The following is a 22,775-nucleotide window of genomic DNA, read 5'->3' on the forward strand; positions in this document are numbered from 1 at the left end:
AAAATTCAGAAAGGGGGTCACCCTGGTGACAAGCATCCATTCTGTCCTAACAAAGAGGAAACCAGGCCAGTCTGCCTAAGGAGTCCAACCAATGTCCCCAGGCAATGACACACCACTGTGCAGGATGGAGCTCGCCATCTTGTAGGGGACTTGCAGGACTAGATAGCTAGACAGAGGTGTCCTCCAGCTCCCAGATCCTTTTCCCATCTATGCCTAGTAGATGCCCTAAAACTCTTAGAGTGAGGCCTGGAAACAACCCAGAAGCATATCTTCCTCTGCAAAGCTGGCCCAGCCACATGCAGCCATGACAGAAAGTGTAGCACATTGTGTCCTGTGAAGTCACCAACCATGGAGGAGAGGGCTCTGAGACAGGCCAAAACTACACAGGAATTCCATTCTGTCTCTTAGTAACAATGGCTTTATACAAATCAAGTAACATCCATTAAAATCACAACTACAAAGTACGCTAATGAGGAAATGGACACAAAGAACCAGGCCCATTCTGGGCATCAGGAAAGGATGGCTTCCTCTATCTACTTACTTCTGGTGGCATGGCAGGGAACCAGAGATGGTATATCCTCTAATAAGAATTCAGAAGTGTCCTCACACTCAGTCTCCTGTCACCACTAAGTATGAGTTGCTTGACAAAGGAAGGAACCACTCCAGTTGTATCTACGCCCCCCAAATACCCAGAGACACAAAGATTTTGTGAACACAGTCTAAAGGATTAGAAAAGGCAGCCAGCTAAAGCCAAGCAAAGTGCACCCTGCACCACAGGAGTTTGCATAATTAATCACTTGGAAATAACATATTTAGGCCAGTTGTGGTTGCATGTAAATCCTTCAGGAGCCTAGAAACAAGAAAGGCCTAGATTCACGTAGATGGAAAATACATGTGTACACAGCTAAAGGGGGCAGATGCTAAGGAGCTTGGTGTCAAACGTTTATCATCACTGACTCCCTCTTTACCACTATCTTAGCAGATGCAGAAACTGAGTCTACAAAGATAAAGCAAATTGATAGATCAGCACCTCACAGACAGGAAATGGGGCAGAGCCTGAACCAGAATCTGTTAACTGTAAGGCCCATTTTCTTTCTGCTTCCAAGCTTCCCAGCAGACCAATGGCAAAGAGGGAAGGAAACAAACAGGAAAACCAAGGAATTAGCACAAAGTGAGAAGCCAGGAGGCTGGTGACAGAATCACCAGTGGACACTCTCCCCAGGCACATGGGTAAACAGAGAGAAAAGTCAGCCTGTGAGCAGCCTTCAGCAAATACACTACTGGGAATGTTCTGAGAAAGGCTGGATATGTCAGCTCTGCTCACCCACGGCTGAATCACTGCACACAGGGAAGAGTGTTCTGAGAACCCACAGGATGGCACAGCCTGGCTGACCACCAGCACGGTCCCAGCCTGATTAGCTGAGAGCATTGGGGCTGCTGGCCAACTACACCAAATTAAGCGTTCCCAATGTTACACTCTCCAGCAGTGGGCTTCGTGCTGGTTCCTGATGCATGAGGTAGCATTTTGAATGATAATTAATTAGAGGGGAAAAGCAGAATAAGCAAGCACAGTACATCAGATGAAATTAGTATAATTCCGCCGTTCTTTTTCATTTTACCTTCAGAGTAGGCCGCCAAGGTGGCTTGGATTATGAGGAAAACCCCAGGGAGGATGCTTTCCCAGCCACACCACACCCCTTGCTACCTCTTCTCCCCAAACCAACTCAGGCCCAGGGAGTGACCAGCATCTACCCATTTATCACTTCTGAGCCATGAAACCACTGGAGTCAGTCAGCTCTCCTAGTTCAGTTTTCTAGTCTGATCTCAAATCAATGGATTCTTTGTAAACTTGGTGGCCATGCCTTGTCTTTCTCCAGAAGGCCTGATGATCCCTAATAGAGGTGTTTTTAAAAGGAGCACACACTGATCAGGACAAGCACCAAAGAAAGACACTTCGTTCACTCCAGGGATCACTTGATATGCAACAGACACCTCCACCAAATGTCAACAAATCCCACAGCAACCTTCTCACATCTCCAGAGAGCTAGAAATGTGCTTTATCCCTATAGATATATGCATGCTAACAAAGAAAAGAAAATTAAAAGGAAAAACATCTGGGTTTCAACTCAGAAAATTCAGGCAGTGGGAGGGAGGAAGGGAGGGAAGGAGAGGGAACTAGGATCGATATGTAAAATGAAAATAAAAAGATAATAAAAAAATAAAATTCAGGCAGTAAATTATAAGCAGGCTTCCCACCAGCCCTGGAGACTAATCAGTAGCCAAGTCATGTTGAGGCCTCTTCCTATATGGTCAGATGCTGTGGATGAACACGCATGTGTTTCCTCTTCTGTTTCTGTTATATACCTGAGACATTCAGTGGCCCCTGGGCATCAGGCATGAGTGGCCTCAGCTCCCATGACCTACCTCATTGATGAAGGAGTGAGCCCCTTGTGGGCTAAGCAGTAGAATGGCACGGCGCAGCGTGTCCCTGTAGCGGTTCAGCTCCTCTGTCTTCATGGTGGTGAAGAGACTGGTGAACACGTGACTGATATTCTTGTCCACCTTTTGTAAAGAGACGTCAAGGCCCAGCCTTGAGGCCTGATCCAGAAAGCTTTGGAGCCCACGAATATCTGAGCATGGGAGAAGAGGAGGGAAGAATCATCTTTAAGTGGAAAGGGAGGGCAACCAACCCCAACATTCCCAACCCAGGCAGCCACCAACAGAAATAGAGGTCTGGTCTACTTCACTCATTTAGAGCAGGCTGCAAGGCAGCAACTAATACCCTGCATCCCTCATCAGCATCTAGCCCAGGGTATAGGATGGTGGTCTTCTGGCACTGAGAATCCATTCTGCCATCCAAAAGGTACTATGCCAAAATCCAAACTTTCTAATCCTTTTCTTCTCTCCTGTGGGGTCTCAGTTCTGGCAATTCTGTCCTCCAGGTTACATGGCTAGGGACCCTGCCCCAGGTTCTCCCCAATGCCCTCTGTACCTCCCATCTGAGGCCTTTTGACCCTCTAGAGACAGATGAGACTACTGACAACCTTGAAGAGAGCTGACCAGCCTTGGGATAGGCCATTCTAACTCTGGGTCATGCTCTAACCCTCCGAATGTCAACATCTCATGTGACAACCCCTAGCCAATGCAAGGAGCCTTGTTTAAATTAAGGTCCTGATTTTTCTTTCTAGAACTTCCTTCCTCCTGCTTTATACTAAGGAGTGACTCATTCCAAATCCAATCATAAACTTGTGTTCCAACTGATTTGGAAATGAATTGGTAGCCAAAGCCCTTCACTGAGAATTTCTCCCAGCACTAGGAAGGAACAACTACAAGATAAATCAACTGAACCAGCACCTGAGGGTAGGTACCCAAAGTGGACCCTGGAGCCCAGAAAGATGGCACACTCTCCCTGACCTACCCTTGTGAGGGGCTGTCTGGGCGCTGTTTTGTTTGTTAAGTAATGAACTTGCAGCAACAGCTCTGCACAAGCCATTCAACTTCCCCACAGGGACAACTATGCAAGAATGGAAAAAATATAGAAGCAAGCGAGTATAAGCCAATGGTGACACAGCTATTCTGATGCCATTCAAGCCTTGAGGTCCATCTATGTCTGACACTGTCCCTTGGACTTCCCAGGAGTTCCCTTTGCTGCTAAGCCACTTCATGCTTCATTTCTGTCACTTGTAGCCTAATTGTCCACAAAGGAAAGTCATCTGCGCCCACCCTAGAATGTTGCCATCATCTATCTGTATTGACTGGCTTTGTGTGTCAACTTGACTGACACAAGCTAGAATCATCAGATAGGAAGGAGCCCCAGTTGAGGAAATCCCTCCTGGTTGTAGGCATTTTCTCAATTAGTGATCAGTGGAGGAGGGTCCAGCAGCTCCTGCCTCAGGATCCTGCCCTGTTTGACTTCCTGTCCTGACTTCCTTCAGTGATGAATAGAAATGTTGAAGTGTAAGTCAAATAAATCCATTCTTTCCCATCTCACTTTTTGGCCATGGTGTTTCATTGCAGCAATAGAAACCTTAACTAAGACACCACCTTATCCTTACATTACTGATCCCAGGGGCAGACCCTCCAGAGGATCCTGAGTTCCTCCTCTAGTCCCCATGCCCTGGGGTCACTGAAACTCCAAGTCAAAATAAATAATGCTAACTAAACAGGTTTTATCTACTGGTATTTCTCTGAAATTGCCTCCTCTTGTCTGTCACACAAACAGTTCTATGTAAGCAGGTGTCAAGGATGCTGCACACAGTCCCTAAACTTCCCATCTTGATAGGAAGACAGACTCTCAGCTTCACTGGAGCAGGATGAGTACAGGGATACCACAGGGGGATGCCCAAGAGTAGGACCTGCTGTAACTCTTAAGAGATCCTTAAACTCTCAGGCAAAGCATTCCTCCCTTCTACTCTTCAACTCGCTCATCTATAAAACGAGCGCTCTGAGAGACATGATTCTTATGAGATGGCCTTCTTGGGTCCAAGAAGCTGGTACCTGGTAGTCCAGAAAGCCAGGTTCTTAACAGTCCAAAGAATAGCACTATAGTACCCAGAGGATGATGCTGTGGGCCACTTCAGAGATGGGCAAAGCAGACTGATATTTAACCCTGCAGCCACCTGTGTTCTAGTCCAGCTAGGACTTTGGTCTGTCCTTTGGCAGATATGATACAAGTTAGGACTTGGGCCCCTGAGTCAGAAGCAAAGACCTACCAGGAGGGCCTCTTCACTAAGCTCCTGAGTACAGACAATACAACCAGCAGATAACCCACCAAGAAAGGAAGGGGGGAGGGAGGGAAAGAGGGAGAAAGGAAGGATACAAGTATAGGAAGTATAGTTCCAATTCTTAACCCTAATGGAAAAAGTAGTGAGCAGTTTGCAGAAATACAGGAGTCTGGAGAGATGATCAACTACCACAAACAGTACAGGTGTCAACATTCTTCTGAATATAGCTCTGCCCATCATAACCCTGAGAATGTCTCAGCACTCAGCAGCCAATGTAGTATACACAATGTCCCCAAGTGTAATGGCTGCCTTTTGGCCCCTGGAAATGATCTTTCTAGTCCCATGTCATTTCCTCATCACTTTGAAAATCCATCTGTCTTTGTTTCTGGCCTTGGCCATACAAACAGCTTTGACATATAGGACAGAAGTAAACTTAACAGAAACAGTATTATGAGTGGTTCTATGTTTCAGTTTCTACCCTTGGGCTTGGCTATATAAATGCCTTCAGGGTAGCCTGCTGACAAGATGCTGTGACACACAGAGAAGAATTAGGATGGCCCCCAAGCAACTACTACAGTGGACCCAAACATAATTGAGGACAAAGCAGGACAATCAGGTTGAACTATAGACTCATCAAAAATAATAGATGATTCTTGTCCTAAACCACTAAGTTTTGAGATGGATTGATTGACGGCCAGGACTAACTGAAAGGTCAAGGTCACTGGATAGATTCTGTATGGTACTCCTCATGAAGATATAAAGATCATTTGTGCATTGTTCACAGGGGATGACAGCCAGTCTCAAGCTAGGCTATGTGTCCTCAGGCAGCTTTTCCAGGATTCCAACAATCCTCAGTGTCCCATGGCCTTCCTTACCTATGACCCAGATATGATTACAACTGACAAGCATCAAAGACCCTGGGACCCTGCTACCATCTTCTGCTCCCCTGGATACCTTTTAAGAGACCTGATAAAGTGGCAGAGAGTGACCACACGCACAGAATGTTTCTGCATGTTCACATGGCATGCATATCAGTAAAGCTCACGTGCACATGGTCTTGTAGGTCTGGTAGGGCCACTGTGTGACATGAATGATCTCCTGAATCATGACAGCACAACCTGCAATCTCAACCTGGGGGAGAAGCCCCCTACAGTCCCTTTCCTGAGGCCCCTTCTCACTCTATGGCACTAGTTCATACCCTTATGGAGAAGATACATGAGGCACGTGTCAGGATCCAGGAAAGAACATGTGAAAAACAAAAGCCCCCAGAACACTTGCATGCTCTTGATACTGCATTTCTGCCTTCTGTTCAGGCATCCTCCAATGTGACTGAGCCATCAGGGAGAGTTTAAGTTTGTTAGCAGCAGCAGGCTCTTCACTCCTGGCATTAGTGATACTGCTGAAGGCGGTTTTCCCAAGAGACATGATCCCTAGCTACAACGGGCGGCTCCCACTTGGCTGAAAAGGTCAGCCTCAGCCTCTTTTTCAGCTGCACTAGGGGAGGGTTGGAGCAGAGTACCAGTGGGAGCACAAGCTGACTTTACCCTCTTCCTACCTGCTCCCCAAGAAAACCACCTGTCCAACCAAAGTCATTTTCTCCTCGCAAGGGAGTCTGCGGTGCCACACTACTCCACTCTGCAGAAAGCCTGCTGTCCATTCTGCCACTTCTCAGGAAGGTAGAATTCTCCCAAGAGGGAAGAAGAAGGAAAGGAGAGTGCTGCCATGCAGTCCGCCCTGAATACAGACTCCTCCAACCAGACCCACTGCTGACTCCAAGAACCGGAACCCTCTATGGTCACATCTGGCCTATCTGGAACCTATGCAGAAAGAACCCCTGGTTTTCCAAAGGGTCAAGAACTGCAATAAACAGGAAGAAGGTGCCAGTACTCCACAGGGACAATGAAAGAGTCTCACCTTCAGGGGAAGCAGGCTAGAAGGTGGACAAGTGCATCCTATGAATGCCATGACATGACAGGACAGGCCTCCCTCCATGCCTTCTCCAGATTTGCTGCCCTGGTCATCAGAAATCTTTCCAATCCCCAGCCTAACAGAGTGAATCCTCCTGACAATGCTTTCCCATGCCCTCCTTCCTCAGACAGCCACTGAGAGGCTTCTCTGTGTGGAATTTCCCCCGGGTTCTAGGTAATAAAATGGAATGTGCCTACAGTGTTCCTGCTGTCATCATTTGTATTTAGGGGGCTGAAAACAAACCTAGAACAAATAAATAATGGAATAGATAAGTTTCCATACTAATGAGCTTTCAAGAAAAATCCATGTTGGGATGAAGCAGATTTTGGGGGTGGGAAGAGGAAAGTCCCATGGGAGAAAGCAGCAGTGAGGAGGTGGTAGCTCCAGAAGCCACTCAGAGAAACCATTCGAGACAGAAGAAGCAATGCCTGGAAAGTTCCAAAATGAAGCATTTTTAATGACAAATGAAGGAGGGCATTGTCCGTCCTGGAACTGGAGCCTGCAACACAGTAATTATCAAAGAAAGAAAAGAGGTATCCGCAGACACCAGGGACCCCCAGAGATGAGGAGTAGATGCAGGTCCCACACTTGGCCCTTCTCTGTGCTAACCATGGTTTAGTGCTGCCCATTATGGGCCACTTAGTAGACCATAACAAAATCTGGTTCTATCTGTGTCACTGTGTTGTAAAGTTTGTGCCAAAAATCATCAACAAATGGCAACCCTCTTCCTCTTTCTCTTCCCTGGGTTATCCACAATGCGAGTCTCCAAAAGGGGGCTGGACCTGAAGCCCTCTAAGGTCTAGGATTCCAGACACTAGAAGCCCCTTCCTCACCCACTCATTTCCCAGTCTTCTCTTGCACACTCCTGGTAGTGTTCCCAGCTAATCCTGGACCTCTGTCTGGATTCTCATACCTCTATCAACAGTGGGCTATATCTTACACTGGCTATGGCTTCTCCACTTCTGCTAAACACCTTGGCTCATCTTCACTGTGTCTTCTCATGTTCACCATCAACTCTTCTCAGAAACTTGGGCAACCGCTTCCTATAAGGTCTCCTGGAATCTGCCCACTAATGCATTGTGCTAGAATATTCTCTCTTAAGGTCACATATGGGCATAATATAGCCTGCCTCTAACCTTCCATGAATAATAAAGTAACACAAGTTTATTTAAAAGTCGTCAAGAAATTAATAACCTCAAAGGTATCAATCAATCAAATTACAAGCAAACAGAAAGCCTTCTTGAGATTTTATCAATGTACACAAAATAAGCTCGTACATCTTAACTTGGACTCAGCAGTCTGGAGCAAATAGATTATCCTGTTTCTCACTGATGTGCTTCCATTATCTCCCTCCACCAAGGCATCAGGAATTCAGGGATCAGAAAAAGAAGACCTTTGCCCTTCTCTGGAGATCACACACATGGATGGGGGGGTGAAGGGGAATGGCATACAACCCTCCACCTACACAATTCTTTGAAACTCTCAGAGCACCACATCTCCATGAGGACCCAATTCAGACCACTCTTCCTTCTGAGACCCTCTCAGCTACCCAAGTTGAAAGTATTACTTAAAAGTGAGTAATACTAAATAATATGTCCAAGTGGGTAACCATGCAGGAAGAAGGACCTGGGTCTTTCTCATCTCTCTGTTCACCCCAGGCTCAGTGTCTAACACAAAGACAAGACCACAGAAGTCCATGGAACTGTTGGATCAGCCAAGGAACCAGCCTGAAGCCAGGGTGACATTGGCAAGCACACAAACACCACACACCACTGAAGGCAAAGCTGGGTTAGGCAAGGAAATGAAGTTGTGGGAAGTCTTTTCAAAAATCTAAGGTTACAGCAGTGATGGTCTCCCTCCTTCTTAAAGATCAGACAGTCACCTGGTATTCTAAATACTGTCTTTCTCAAAAGTAATTGAAACGAAAGAACACATTTCAAATTGCTTCCCCTACTATTTCAATTTCTGAGGAAGACCCAAGCTCAGAGAGTACTTACAAAGAATATTTTACCATCTGTAATTCACATATATATGTATGAGGGCTGCCACCTCACACCCAGGAGGAGTTCACAGCTAGCAGAGTTTGGAGATTAATGGCAAATTTTCCAAAGGCTGAGACACAACTTTGAGTTTCCAGATTGTTTTTCCATTTCTTTTCCTATCTGAGACCCCAGACATAGACTCTGAATTTCTTCCCAGATGTGGTCCACCCATCATCACTCAAGTTTCTTACTGAGACCCCTGTCCAAGTGCCTCACTTCCTTTATTGCTTACTCCTTTCCCACTACCAACATATTTTATATTTGAAAACTGCCGAGGGACAGTGTGTGAGCTAATTATGGCCTTGCATGGCTTGACTTAGACATTTAATAACATACACATACATGATCTCATCAAGTCATCCCCCTAAACATGGACAACTTTGACCTGCCCCTAAACAAAACACATCACCTTGTGCCTGGTTGCCTGGGACTAAGAGCTCTAGAATGGCACAAAGAAGCCTAATTTGCCTACTCTCACCCACACCTCACCCAACCCCTGATCCTGGGTGCATGGAATACTCATAAGCCTGGATTCCATTCATTCCCCGCAAACAGGATGGCCTCCAGCACTACCTCTCTGAGCCCATTTTTACTCTGTGAACAAGTACCCCACGTTGCTCAGGCGCCTGGCCTGCTTCAGTGAGAAGCACACATTACACAGTGGCACAGTGCAAAAGAGATGTCCCCGCTGTCAGCTCCTTTCCAGCCTTCTCATCAGCATGAGGAACGCCCCCAGAAGGTTCTCAAATGAGCAAATCATCTCCCTTGTTCTAGAGGCTCCTCAAGAAAGGAGGGGCGTCCTGACAATCCGGTGACACAATAGGAGACTAAAAAGGTCGGCTCTCCCCTCTGTGATAATGGGAATTTCAAAGTTGCAAAGTAGTTGAAGGGGAAGAGCTGTCATTGAAAACTCTGAGAAAAGGGGACAAAATTCTGCCTCTAATGAGGGCCAATAATATCCAGGAGGCTTCTGCTTGGACAGGTTTTGGAAGCAGCCAGAAGCCAGGGGAGGGGGGGAGACTCTGGTGAGAGAGAGGCTCTGACTGCTTCCCTGCAGGTATGTTCAGGCACTATATCCACACACATGTTAAATTGGGGGGAGGGGGCACATGCCCTGCCTAGGGCCTTGCCGACAGAGGCTATGGGATTATCAGAACACACTTATGTCACACCAACCTCTACTCGCTTCCATTTAAAACAGAAAAACAAAAAACAAAAACAAACACAAGGGAAAAACATTTTAAATAATCAGGATGAAAGATCGAGATTAAAAACAATTTAAAATAAACGTCTACTCTGGCACTTTGAAAAAAACATACCACGCTGCATTAAGTGCTTTGAATTAAGTAAATTACACCAAGTAACTAATTTACATAATGATCAAGATTTGCATTTTACACATGTTATAATGAAAATGGGTTTATAAAATAATTCTTCACCAACTTCTGTTCAGAGTTGGGAAGTATTTGTAGAAAATTCCGTGATATTTATCTGCTACTGTCTTTCATGTTTCAGATGTCTGGCTTCTTCAATAGATTTTTTTTTTAATCTGCAAGGCCCCATATTCCCACTGCAATAAATAGTGCCTTTGATTTGCAATTCCCTCCCGTCAACTGAGTGAGATCATATTTTTTATAGAATCTATAATATGCTAATGATTTTTAGAATTTTCACAAATAAAGTTTGATGTCCCTGTCACCTTTCACTTACAAGGTATTTGGGATTGATTTTTAGCAGCGCTTCCTGCAAGCTCTGGAGGGGCTGTTTTAAAGCTCCTCCACTTAGGTTGCTGGCTGGCTTTGGCAGATAAGGGATGCCAATGGCATTTCTCAGTAGCCTTCTATCCTGTATCACCAGTCCCCTTGGGGTTGCAGCAAGATGCCCAGCTGACACCTCCAGACAATGGTTTAGGAGTCTGGCATTCAGCCTTGATGACTACTTCCTGCCTCCAGGTCCTTGGGTAAGGGAGCCAAGAGCTAGAATTTTACTTCCCTGCTCACCCATCCTGTTCCCTCCCTGCAGCCTATAAGGAATGGGACATCCAGCTTCCTAGATGAGGAAATTGAGGGACAGATAAGTGGATTCTCTCCAATACCACTAGACAAGAAAAGTATAGACCCACCTCGTGCTTTGAGGGGGTGGTTTGAAGGAAAATGGCCCCCAAAGGGAATGTCACTATTTGGAGGTGTGGCCTTGTTGGAGTAGGTGTGGTCTTGTTAGAGGAAGTGTGTCACTGTGGAGGCAGGTTTTGAGATCTCATATATGCTCAAGTCATACACAGTCTCAGACCACTTCCTGCTGCCTGTGAGTCAAGACATAAGGACTCTCAGCTCCTACTCCAGCACTATGTCTGCCTGTATACCATGCCATACCGTGATGAAAATGGACCAAAATGCTGAAAATGTAAGCCACTCCAATTAAATGTTTTTCCTTTATAAGAGTTTCCATGGTCACGGTATCTCTTCATAGCAATAGAAACCCTAAGACAGTTGTTTTCCTGAATTTCTGAATAACCTAAGTAAGATCCCAGACAGGAGTAACTTCCCAGTGATTATCCCACATGGCTGCATCCAAATTTCCAGAAGGCCTAAACTAAACACTTTTGTGGTTAATAATGCATCCATGGCATGGCAGAATGAGAAAGGCATAATCTTACCAGAATGTGACAGTCGGAATGCTGTGTCCCTCCAAATCCCCGTATTAAAATCCTAGTCCTGGTTATAAAAGGAGAGAGATTAACAGGGGGAGGGGGTTATTGGGTGACAAGGCTGTATTCGTGCCCTGACAGAAAACAAAGAGGCCAGACTCGTAATCTAGTTTCTCGCTGTCCCATGTGTGGACACAATGAGAAAATAGATTTCTGCAAACCAGGAAAAGGATCTGCTACAGATACCGGATCTGTTGCCTTGTCCTTGGACTCCTAAACCCCAGAGCTGTGAGAAGCAAATACCACTGAAGCCCCAGAGTATATAATTCTTTTCTTGATACCAAGCTGAGATGATTAGTAAGCAGCAGGGGCTTTTTAAGGTTTGACTTTGTGTCACTATGCTAAGTAATTTGCATATACTACCTCATCAATCCCCATGACAGCATCATGTTTTCTGAGGTTATCCAGCTAGGAGAGATTGAATCGAACTTAAACCCAGAATTCTCCAACAAGCCAGAGATGCCTGAGGGGTGACAGAAAGGAGGCAGGTCCACATACTCTGTGCAGATACTTAATCTGTGAGCTACATGGGGACCAGACTTTACCTGGGCCTCAGCACCCGTAAAGGAACTATTGGATAATGTCAACTTTGCAGTGAAGTCAGCTGTCTCCCAGGAGAAGCCTTGAACACTAGAAGGCACCTGGGCCTGGCAACCCCAAACCCAGCCCTTCAGAGTGCTCACCCAAAGAGCAGTAGAATTCCCAAGAAACCACACAGCACAGTGGCCTAATGCTGGAGTGCAGCTTTTCAGAATGGCAAGAAGATGCAAGCGTGAACACTCCATTACTGGCTGATAATCTGCAATCAGTATTAATAACTGGCATTATACGGGGAAACATGGCAGCTTCATTAGTCCTGTAAATTATCAGTGAGGAAAAGTCCTACTAAAACAGCAAACCCAGATGAGATGACTCAGAAGCAAACCCAAGTAGTTTTGCAAGGAGCTACTGTCTGCCTACACACCAGGCCCCTCTGATTCCTGGGACCATCAACAACACAAAAGTGGCAGGCTGTCCCCTGTCATGGCTCAGAGATCTCCATTGCCCAGTAACAAAATTTTGAGATTGGCCAAGTTCAACCTCTCACTCAGGCTTTTTCCAACACTCTATCTGCTGCCCAACAAGGTCAGGGAAAGGGACCAGACACTGAGATGAGCTTCAAGAAACTGAACCATGAAGACAGGCAAGAAAGATCCAGATGGCAGAAGTATACACAAAAGGGTTCGCTTACCATGAGGAACATCTCAAAACAGCCTTAGGAAAGCAGAGGGTGGACATGAATTCTGCATACAAACAAGAGAGGAAGGACTCCAGAACAAGAGGACCTCAGGACCCCTGGGTACACAGCTTTGTGGAGCCAATGATCCACTTCACATGAGTATAAGTGTTGCCATGCCTGGTGTACTTACTGCCTAAGAACAAAGCACAGGGACATTTCTAGAGAGGAAGGGCATCGGGTGGCCTGCTGAGCAGCTCAGACCAGGCACACCAACCCAGGGCAGGTCAAGACTCTGAGGCAGAGGATGCATGGGCGTGGCAAAGCCAGTGGAGTCATCTGAAGTCCACTCTGTATCCAAGTGCACCCCAGGGCCAGAGACGTGCAGTCCGGGCAGCTTCTCTGACGCCATTTCAAGGTAAGACTGTGACTCCCTGGTGGCCCTGTCCTCACAGCGACCTCCTGACCTTGTGATTAAGTGCCCTTAACTTGCAGATGTGATTTACATAATTACTTTTTTATACCGGTCTTGGTTTAATTTGTTTCCCCTGGAACCTGCCTTGAAGGAGGCAGCAGCAAGCAGAGCATGGGGGGTGGGGGGAGAGGACAGGGACACGAGGAATGAGGTGAGGTTTTCAGACTCCACTCCCCTTTCCTGGAGCTTCCCAATGCCATGGCTGAAGAAGGACCAATTCTACCCACACTGTAGAGTACCAGAGAGCCTTCAAACTCCCTGGCCACATGAGTCACACTGCCATCCTTGAAGACAGCACTGTAGAGAGACAGAGGCAAGTAAATACCCAACCCTAGAACAGGGCTCTCTGCCAGAACAAAGATGTGGGCAGTGCCGGGCCCAGTGGTCATGTCACCTGCTACGTTCATCCAGGAAGAGGCATCAGGCTGCACCAGGGTCAGACAGATGGGGTGAGCACACATCTGGGGACAAAAGGTATAATAATGGTGTTGCCAGGGCATTGTTACAGCATAGGAGGACAGAGTGTTGGGCAGGTAAGGTGAGAGACCATCACAGCCAGTGGTTCCACTAGGGCAATGGCTCGAACAGGACCTTTAGAGACTAAGCACAGGTGGACAGAAGCCCTCAGACAGACAGGAGGCCACTTTGCCTGCAGACCAACTAAGTGCAGAAGGAGCAAAGAATGGCAGATGCTGGACAGGGAACGGATGGAAGAGTAGAGAGCTCAGCCAGGGAAGACAGCAGCTTAGTCCCAGGCCTGATGCTGAGTTTGAGGGAATCCTGGAATCCTGTCATGTTAGTTACACAGTTACACAGTCCTTCGGGCACATTCAAATACTCCACCCATGTGTTCACACTCTTGTGTGCAAGTCACATTCATTCATTCACACAGCCATACCCACCCACTGCGTGCTCATACACACACACACACACACACACACACACACACACACACACACACACTATGTGTGCTAAAGCTAGCTGAATCAACTTACCAGAGCTCATCATTAAATTTTCAAGAATTTGGGAGATTCTAAATATAGCCACTTCAATTAATTTATATAAACCTATAATTAAATAAATAATTTCACAAACAAAGCTGACAAATACACATACCTCCTCACTTCCCAGACATTTAGCCAAATTATACTGTTTACCTGTGCTCTGAGGCTAGGAAAGTCTATTGTGTTTGAAGTAGGAAACAGTGATGTGTCTTCTCGACCCAACCCCATGTGCAAAAACACTATACTGACTAGCTCAAAAGCAGCAATGTCATGAGGCTTTACACCACAGAGATCAGCAGGCACTACACACTGGGGCTTCTTGCTTTTCTTGGAGACTGGTTTCCAAACATTTACTGGCATGCCATGGCTTACAAAGCACACACCCATATCCTCCCCACACACACACACACACACACACACACACACAGAGTCCCTCAGTGCCTAGAGAAATGGTTCCAGAATCCCCTCAGCTCCAAATCCCAAGTCTCACATCCCTTCTATAAAATGGCATAACACTTGTGTTCAGCCTGTGCATAGCCTGTGATATGCTTTCAATCATCTTCATATTGCTTATAATACCTAATACACTATAAATGCTATGCAAATCATTGTTATACTGTATTGTTTAGGGAATACCGACAAGAAAAAAGCCTGTACATTTTGTTATAGCCATAATTTTCTAGAATATATTTCAACTGTATATGCAGATACCCAGAGATGCCTGTACATTTGTGTGTACACACATACACACATACTCACACATGCATATTCTCATTCACACAATACTATCCCTTAAACACAAACCAGCACATTCTCCTCCCTAGTATGTACAAATCGGCAGCACCCACACTCAGGAAAAATAGTTGGAACTGCTCTGAGGGAGAAGGGGCTGTGCACCTGGCTTGTCTGCCTTCCTCGACCCTCCACTGGTCCTTGGTGCTGCCTTCTGGTGCTGCCTTAGAAGCAGAACCTTCACGTCCCACTGTCCCTTGGAAAGCAAGATAATGAATGACAGAGATTGGTCATAATCAGACTAGTGGTGAGCTGAGGCTGGGAACTTTATAAAAAGGGGGTGATGACCCAGGTGTGCAGGCCATTCTAGAAGCAAGCATAGGTGGCCACAAGTCCCTACAGGCCCATGAAGCACTGCTTTGAAAACATTCAGAAATCCCAAATTAAACCCCTATCTATATTAATTAAGATCCAGGATATGCAGGGATAATGGGACTGCCAGCCCATTCATCACAAGCTAGTTACCTCCCGCCAGAACCTCATGGGTCAGATTACAAATGGGATGCGGAGTAGGGGCCGGGTGGCAGGATATTATCCTGAAATATAATTTGAACTTTCCTTCCAAAATACCATCCTCAGGCTGATCCATCACTTGTTTGCCCCCACTCGGGCCTGCCACAAGTGAGGACTGAAACAGGAGGCCATCCATCACTGGCTACCAGAAGGGCCTGGAAATGCCAGAGCTGCTCTCAGGCACAAAGGAGGATGCAGACAACTGCTCTAATAGTATGATCAATGCCTGTGGTATGGGTCCATAAGACATTCCAGCGGATGCTGGAATGAACATCACCCTCTTCTCCTCAGAAAGCTTTTCTTCTTCCTGCCAGGAGCTCGGGTCTTGGGAAATAAGCAAGGACCCCCATGTATGCATCAGCTTCCCTATGCTGTCTCCCAGCACTCATCCATTTCCTGCTCCCATCCTACCCTCAAATGCAAAATACTTTTCTCTGGGGCCCAGGAACTCCATTAAGACTCAAATGTCACCCAGCTCTGCTGCCTCCAGAAGCGTGAAAACAACAGAAGTGAAGCCCCAGGGAGTGTGATCTATACTCAGTCTCCAGGAGGACCTCTGCCTTCTGGGCCAACCCCAACATCCAACGGAGGGGAGGGGGGTGTTCCATCCCGGTAGCAGCAAGCATCTCTAAACGGTGACCCAGATCCTAAGCATGTTGTTCAATGCTACATCTTCTCAGCTCCAATCACTGATCCTGGCACATGGTGACAGCTCAATAGAGTTACACAGAAAATATGTTTAAATTAACTAATGGAGTCAGCTCTCTGTGAAAGGCAGAAGCTTGGGTCTAACGAGAGCCAATCAGATTGGTGCACAAGCCCACATGACAGCTGGGCTGTCCAAGCCAGAGGAGGAACTAGCAGAGCTGTCACCATAAGCACATGTTTCTATCCATGACAACCAGAAGTGATGACCATGGGGAACACCCTGGCATTGCTGGACACAGTGTCAAGCCCTGTGTGCACACTGCCTCACTTCCTGACCCAAGCTCTATCATTGTCCCTACTTGACAAATACAAGCTGAGACTGGGTGAGTGTCAACACCACAGCTCAACTTCAGCCCAGCAGATTTCTGATCATTAGCTCTCAGACTCTGATCTACAGGGCTGTGTGTGTCATGTGGAAGCCCTCATTATTGGCAGTCTCCTTCACCTTTCAGGAAAATAAATAATAAAAAAAATAAATAAATCCCCACCCAGCAAGACCCTGCTTCCTAAGCCAGCATCACCAGCTGCACACCTTACAGAACGGGAGTGCTCATGGTGGCCCAGGACAGTGCTGCCCCAGCCTGCAACCAATAGCTCAGCACCCACAGAATCAGGCTCAACCCAGACAGGTGGGCAGCCACCCTGCCATTCTCCCAGGAAGCAGCCATGCAATCTCTGATCAGGGCATCAAACGGGCTCTTTCATAATCAAAGCTGCCTTTTCCACCAGCTTCTCAAAAACAACTTCAGATTCAGATTCGGACCCTGAATCAGAATTTTCATGGCAATTATAGTGATTTCCAGGCTAGAGGAAAATAGGCACCCCAGAAAGCATGTAGAATCAAGCCTACCATTCTGGGGTAGCACTCAACCTCTGTTAGGAAAGAAATATTAGCAGTTCATCATAATCCCTGTCACAGGGAGAAAAGAGCTCCAGCTGCCTGCTGTTTACCACAAATACCAAGGGCACCTCTGACTAGAGGTGTCTCGTAGCCTGGTGGAAGTCCCCTCTGCCCATCTCTGCTCTCCTGCCCTTCCCTTCAAACACATACACCAGCACTAAGCCAGGAGACAAGCTGATAGTCCTCAGAACTCTCTAGTACAAGTGGTGGATGAAGAAGACAGAGAGGGAGGAAGCTAAGGGGCTGTGGTGCTCCTGTCTGGAAAGATGCAATCAACCTGCTGGTGGTCAGGACCAAGACACCCCCAGACAACCAGGACATGATTTAGTCCCTGCTCTGATCTCGGACTCCTTCTGAAAGGCAGGAGGTCAGAAAAAGAAAATAAATGCTAAGCAGATGGCAGCCTAGCAATTTGAACTAGCAAACTTCCCTTGGCAGTGTGGCAGGACTGGATTCCAGTGGTGGGGCCAGCCCAAAACTGCAGGGGCGGGAACTGCAGGACACCTGTAGCTATGGAGGATTCTAGAGTGGATGGCCAATGCCTCTGGGGTCACCTATGCTCAGTAGCTTCTTTCCTACCCTGGCAGCATCCTCCAGTCCTGTAGTTTCAAACCCCTTCCACACCCTACCTGAATCTACCCTGAGCTCTGCCAAGACTTCCAGACTCATCTACTTACTTGGAAACATACATGTCGAACCTAATCCAGACAGAATTCCTGATTCTAAATCTCCCATAAGATCACTCCCATCTTATGATTCATCTTGATTTTCAGCTTGATTGGACTGAGGAGCTCCTGCAAGATTTGTAAAGCTCTGGATGCATCTATTCAAGTATTTCACAGTGGACTAACTAAGGCCTGCCATGAAGGTAAGCACCCCAACCCTCGGGTTAGAGGCTGTATATAAGAAGAGGAAGAAAAGGAGAGCTCCCACAAATGCACAGGCATCCCCTCCCTACTTCCTGTGAGCCATAAGGTAAGCACCCTTCTCTGCATCCCACTTCTGTGATCCAGAACATGGGTTCATATGGAGCCATGCTACCATAACTGGAAACTGTGGTTCCTTCTGTAAACAACTCTGGAAAGTTGTCTCACTTCCTCCTTTGATACCATTCTTTCAAATGTCAGCTCCCTCAGAGACACCCACACAGGCCGCCAGGTGACCACTCCACCTCTGTCTATGTCCCCTACAATCTCTGTCCCTTTCCTTCACATCACTTTCCTTTGCCTGAAACATCATCTCAGATTTGTGCCCATATCTTGTTTCCCACTTTCCGCTCAAATCCAGGACAGCAGCCATCACACGGTAGACATTCATCAAAGGTTTACTGGTGGCCCCAAGAACACTTAGGGACAGAATGTCATAGTGAGATGGATACAGTTTGGACTGGGCTTTTCTGGGTTTCAAACCCAGCTCACTCAGCCCTTCATTGACTTTACACAAGTTTCTGCAAAGTTCTCTCATCTGAGAATACTTAATTTGAGAAGCAGCCACCCAAGACTGAACAATAGCAAGTGAAAACTGCTTGGAATTAGCTTGACAGATAGTTCAGATAGTTGATGGTATCACTGATGGCAATAATGATTGGTTTCAGCATGGTTTACTCTCCAAAACTCATATTCTGGAAGCTGGGATTGTAATATGGCAGTGCCGAGCAGGGGTGAGGACCAACAGAACATTAGCAGGTCACAAAAGTGCCATCCTCACAAGGGATCAACACCTTCACACAGGAGTGGTGCAAGTCTCAGAAAATGAAAGAATTCCCAAAAGAAATGTGTTGTTATGTGTCCTTAGCCCTACAGGAAATTCAGATTAAACGGCTTTTGAGATTCCCTCTGATTTCAATGAAAATGGAGAACAGAGAATTGCAGTAGATGGTTCAAAACATAAGTGCTTGCTTCCCAAGTAGGAGAACCAGAGTTCAGATCCCCAGAAACCATGTAAATGCCAGGTAGGTGTGGCAGCAACCTGTAAGTTTAGCCTATGAAGGTAGAGACATGGGATTCCCCAGAGTAAGGTGGCTACCAAGATTAGCCATATTGCCAAGCTCTGACTCAGTGTATAAGGTGAAAGTTCAATTGAGAGTGAATGCCAACTGGGCCTCTATAGACACACACACATACACACACACAATATATATACCACATACAAACACACACACGTACATATCACTGTACATACATACATGTATGTACATACCACAAACACAAACATGGCACATATACATGCCATATACAAATGCACATATATAAACACACATATATATACACTACCCACAAACCACACACATATTCATACCACAAATGCACAAACACACACACACAAGCATGTATGTATGCCTTCATATGTGTATACACATGCATACCACATACATACACACAAATTAAAAAATCTTTTAAATATCTGATATCAAGAAAACGAGAAGCAATAAATCTTGGCAAAGATGTGAGGAGAGAGGAAGACTTACTGCTGAAGGGAGTGTAACCTGGAACAGCTATTATGGAAATCAGGAGGGAGGTGCCTCAGAATACTGAAAATAGAACACAGTATCACCCAGCTATACCACTCCACGATATGTTCCTGAAGCACTCTACGTCAGTGCACCATGGAGATCCCTCCATATTAACTGCTGCACGATTCACAGTATCCCAGAAATGGAACCAGCCTGGATATCGCTCAGTAGATGGAGGAATAAAGAAACTGTGCAACATGCATACAATAGAATTTTATTCAGCCATAAAGAAAAATGAAATGGTAACATCTGCAGCAAAATGGATACAATTTGAAATTTTTATGTTAAGTGAAATAAGTCAGATTCCAGAAGACAATGTGTCTTCTTCAAATGCAGACTCTAGTTTTAAGCTGTGTGTGTGTGTGTGTGTGTGTGTGTGTGTGTGTGTGTGTGTGTACCTAAACACAAGCACAAGTAGAAAGAGAATGATGGGAACCTGGAAAGAGGGTTCCTGGGTACAGTGCTTGCTGTACAAGCATGAGGACCTGTGGTTTTAGAACTCCAACCCTCACGTGAAATCCAGGTGTGGTAGCACCTGCCTGAAACCCCAGAGCTGGGGGGGGGGCACAGGGGAGGATTGAGGCTCACTGCCAGCCAGGCTAGACAATCAGTGAGCTCCAGTCAGTTAGACACTCTGTTTCAAAAAAGTGAGATGGAAAGCATTAGAGAAGAACAGCTGATATCGATCTCTGGCCTCCATACACCCATACACATGTGAGCAGGCTGTGTGCATGTGCATGGACATACAGAGAGAGGGGGGGAGGGAGGGAGGGAGGGAGGGAGGGAGGGAGGGAGGGAGGGAGAGAGAGAGAGATCTTAAGAGAAGACGTAAGGAGGAAAATAACGAGTTGTGCAAAGCAAGTCAATCTGTCTCAGGTCATTCTGCATCTTCCCACACTTGGGAATTCCCATGAACTCCCATACACTCCCATACATGACACCATCCACCATATTTGATCTCACTGAAGAGTCACTCCCATATACTTCTCTTTGAACTTTCAATCCACCAAAATAAGCAACCCCTCTTCTTATCAATTACCCAGCACCAAGTATGTTGCCCTAGGAACTGAGACATGTTACAATAAATAGGAAAGTAGCTATATGGAAGCAGGGGGTGAAAAAGCATGTGTAAGCAGTGAAGGTAAGAAGAAAGGTCATAAATACTAAGTCTGTACCACAACCGCAGACACTCAGGACCAATGACCCCTGAGACCACGGAGTGAAGAGAGGCTGGTGCTGCCTTGCAGGGCTGCAACAGAGATCAGACACAGAGACTGTGCAAGAAGCAGCCAAAGAAGCCTGTGACTAAACACTGCAGACAATGTCTTGCCATCATGGGAGATGTTAACAAGGCGAGAAGAAACAGTCAATGGATGCATGTGTAGCTGACTACAGTCCTACATTATCTCTCTTCTCCCGGGAACATTCTGGTTTAAGGAATGTCTCCGCATCCTAATCTATTCCAGTTTTTTAGTTCTGGATGGAACTGCCATCTACAGCAGCCAGTTTCCCATGCACTGGGGACAGCCCACTGACTGTGGACATCTGATTTAGACTAAGCCAATCAGGGCCTTTCCCCCTTGTTGTTGTTGTCGCCATTGTTAGTGTTGCAAAGAGAAGACCCTTTGGTCAGTGTGCAGTACCAGACTCAACAGACCCAGGACCCAGACATCCCTTGCCCATTGGGTGAGATAGCCCAAGATGGGGTGCTGGCACCCACTGCCAAAAAAGAACAGCAAAAGCATAAGCAGATCAAGAAAGCATGTGTCTTGTGATATGTGGTGATTCATGGTATCCAAAGGGAAGGAGGAGGACATAAGAAACTCGAAGAATGGTGAGACAGATCCAGGTGACCTGAACGCTAAAGGCTATGATGATCACTCTCTTGAAGGTCTCCCTGAGAAGAGAGCCCCTAAAGTTTGGGGGTAATGTAAGTAGGGCAAGACTAAAATATATTGAGCAGGGATATGACTAGTGTAACAAACACTGTAGTAGACTAGACAAGAAAGAATCAAAGCCAGACTGCAGGGTGATTTGAGCAGACAAGAGAGGCTGAGAGACTGGGTTCACGGTTCATCAGCCAATGATGGGATGAAGTGTGTAGGTGACAAAGTGTAGGGTGGCAGGGAAATCTACCTCTACACTACGCACCTGATGATGGCATAGTGAATCAACACAGTAGGTGAGAAGGCTCAGGGAAGGTGGTCTGAGTTCTGTTTGGATTCTGTTGACTGTGAAGTGCTGGGGCACTTTGAATCAGGTTTTGTGAGAACTGGGGTTAAAGGTCAAGGCTAAAATGAAGTTTCTGGAATCCTCAGCACAGAAGAAACAACTGAAGGCGCACATCCAGAAGAGACCTTGTGGTGTGTAGTGGTGCCTGGCATCCATCAGGAAACTTAAAGAATAGTGAGACATGTCCAAGAGACCTGGAGCATCAAAGGCTGGGATGATCACTCTGTCGGAGGTTTCCTGGGAGCCCTTGAGTTTGGGATGAGGTCTGAGAATCAGAAATAGAAATAATACCCTGAAAGGAACTGCCCACACTTGCACCAGAGAGATCAAGATGGCGCTCCAGAGGCATTTATGAGTGTGGTAAATGGGAAACAAACAGTCATACCAACCAGGCTTCCTAGAAAAACAAAACCAGTTAAGATTTACTTCCCATAAGTGGCGGCTCACAGATCATGGCCGCTGGGCAGGCTGGAAGTAACAATGCAATATGGAGGGAGACTTGCCTGTCATGGTCTTTTTGATTGGATGAGCCTCACCCAGATAATGGTCATCTGATTGAAGCTACTGACCAATCTGCAAAGTCCCTTCATGGCGACATCAAGATTACCATCTGATTGAGTATTGGGTGCTGTAGCCTAGCCATGCAGACACATAAAACTCACCATCCCAGGAGTTAAGAGCATCCCAAGGGGCAGGAATGGTGATAAATACTTTCAAGGCTTCTGTATCACAGGGTAAGATGGGAGCTTGGAGGAGAAGGGAGAAAATGGAGGTTGTGGCAGGCAGGGAGCCGGGTATTGGGGGGGGGGAACAACTCACTTCTTCCAGTTGTGGAGGTATATAAATGGAAAGGAAGGGAAGCAGGGAGAAGGCTGAAATTACAGAAAACAGGAAACAATCTGAAAGACAAGGACAGTGAATAGTGCAGGGGTAGAGCAGGAGTCACACACTATCCACTGCGTGGAGGAAGTGGTTTGAACA

General features: G+C 46.4%; 1 protein-coding gene across 1 annotated transcript in view; it reads right to left on the bottom strand.

The window, feature by feature from the left end:
* Positions 1 to 2,406: 2,406 nt before the first annotated feature.
* LOC127238296 (glutamate receptor ionotropic, delta-1-like) overlaps positions 2,407 to 22,775 on the bottom strand; it is a 197,247-nt gene continuing 176,878 nt past the window's right edge. Inside the window, exon 4 of the mRNA XM_051206841.1 lies at positions 2,407 to 2,630. Coding sequence (XP_051062798.1) covers positions 2,407 to 2,630 — 224 coding nt within the window. The remainder of the gene's footprint in view (positions 2,631 to 22,775) is intronic.

The sequence above is a fragment of the Phodopus roborovskii genome, unplaced genomic scaffold, assembly GCF_943737965.1.
Source record: "Phodopus roborovskii unplaced genomic scaffold, PHOROB, whole genome shotgun sequence".
NCBI classification, from domain to species: domain Eukaryota; kingdom Metazoa; phylum Chordata; class Mammalia; order Rodentia; family Cricetidae; genus Phodopus; species Phodopus roborovskii.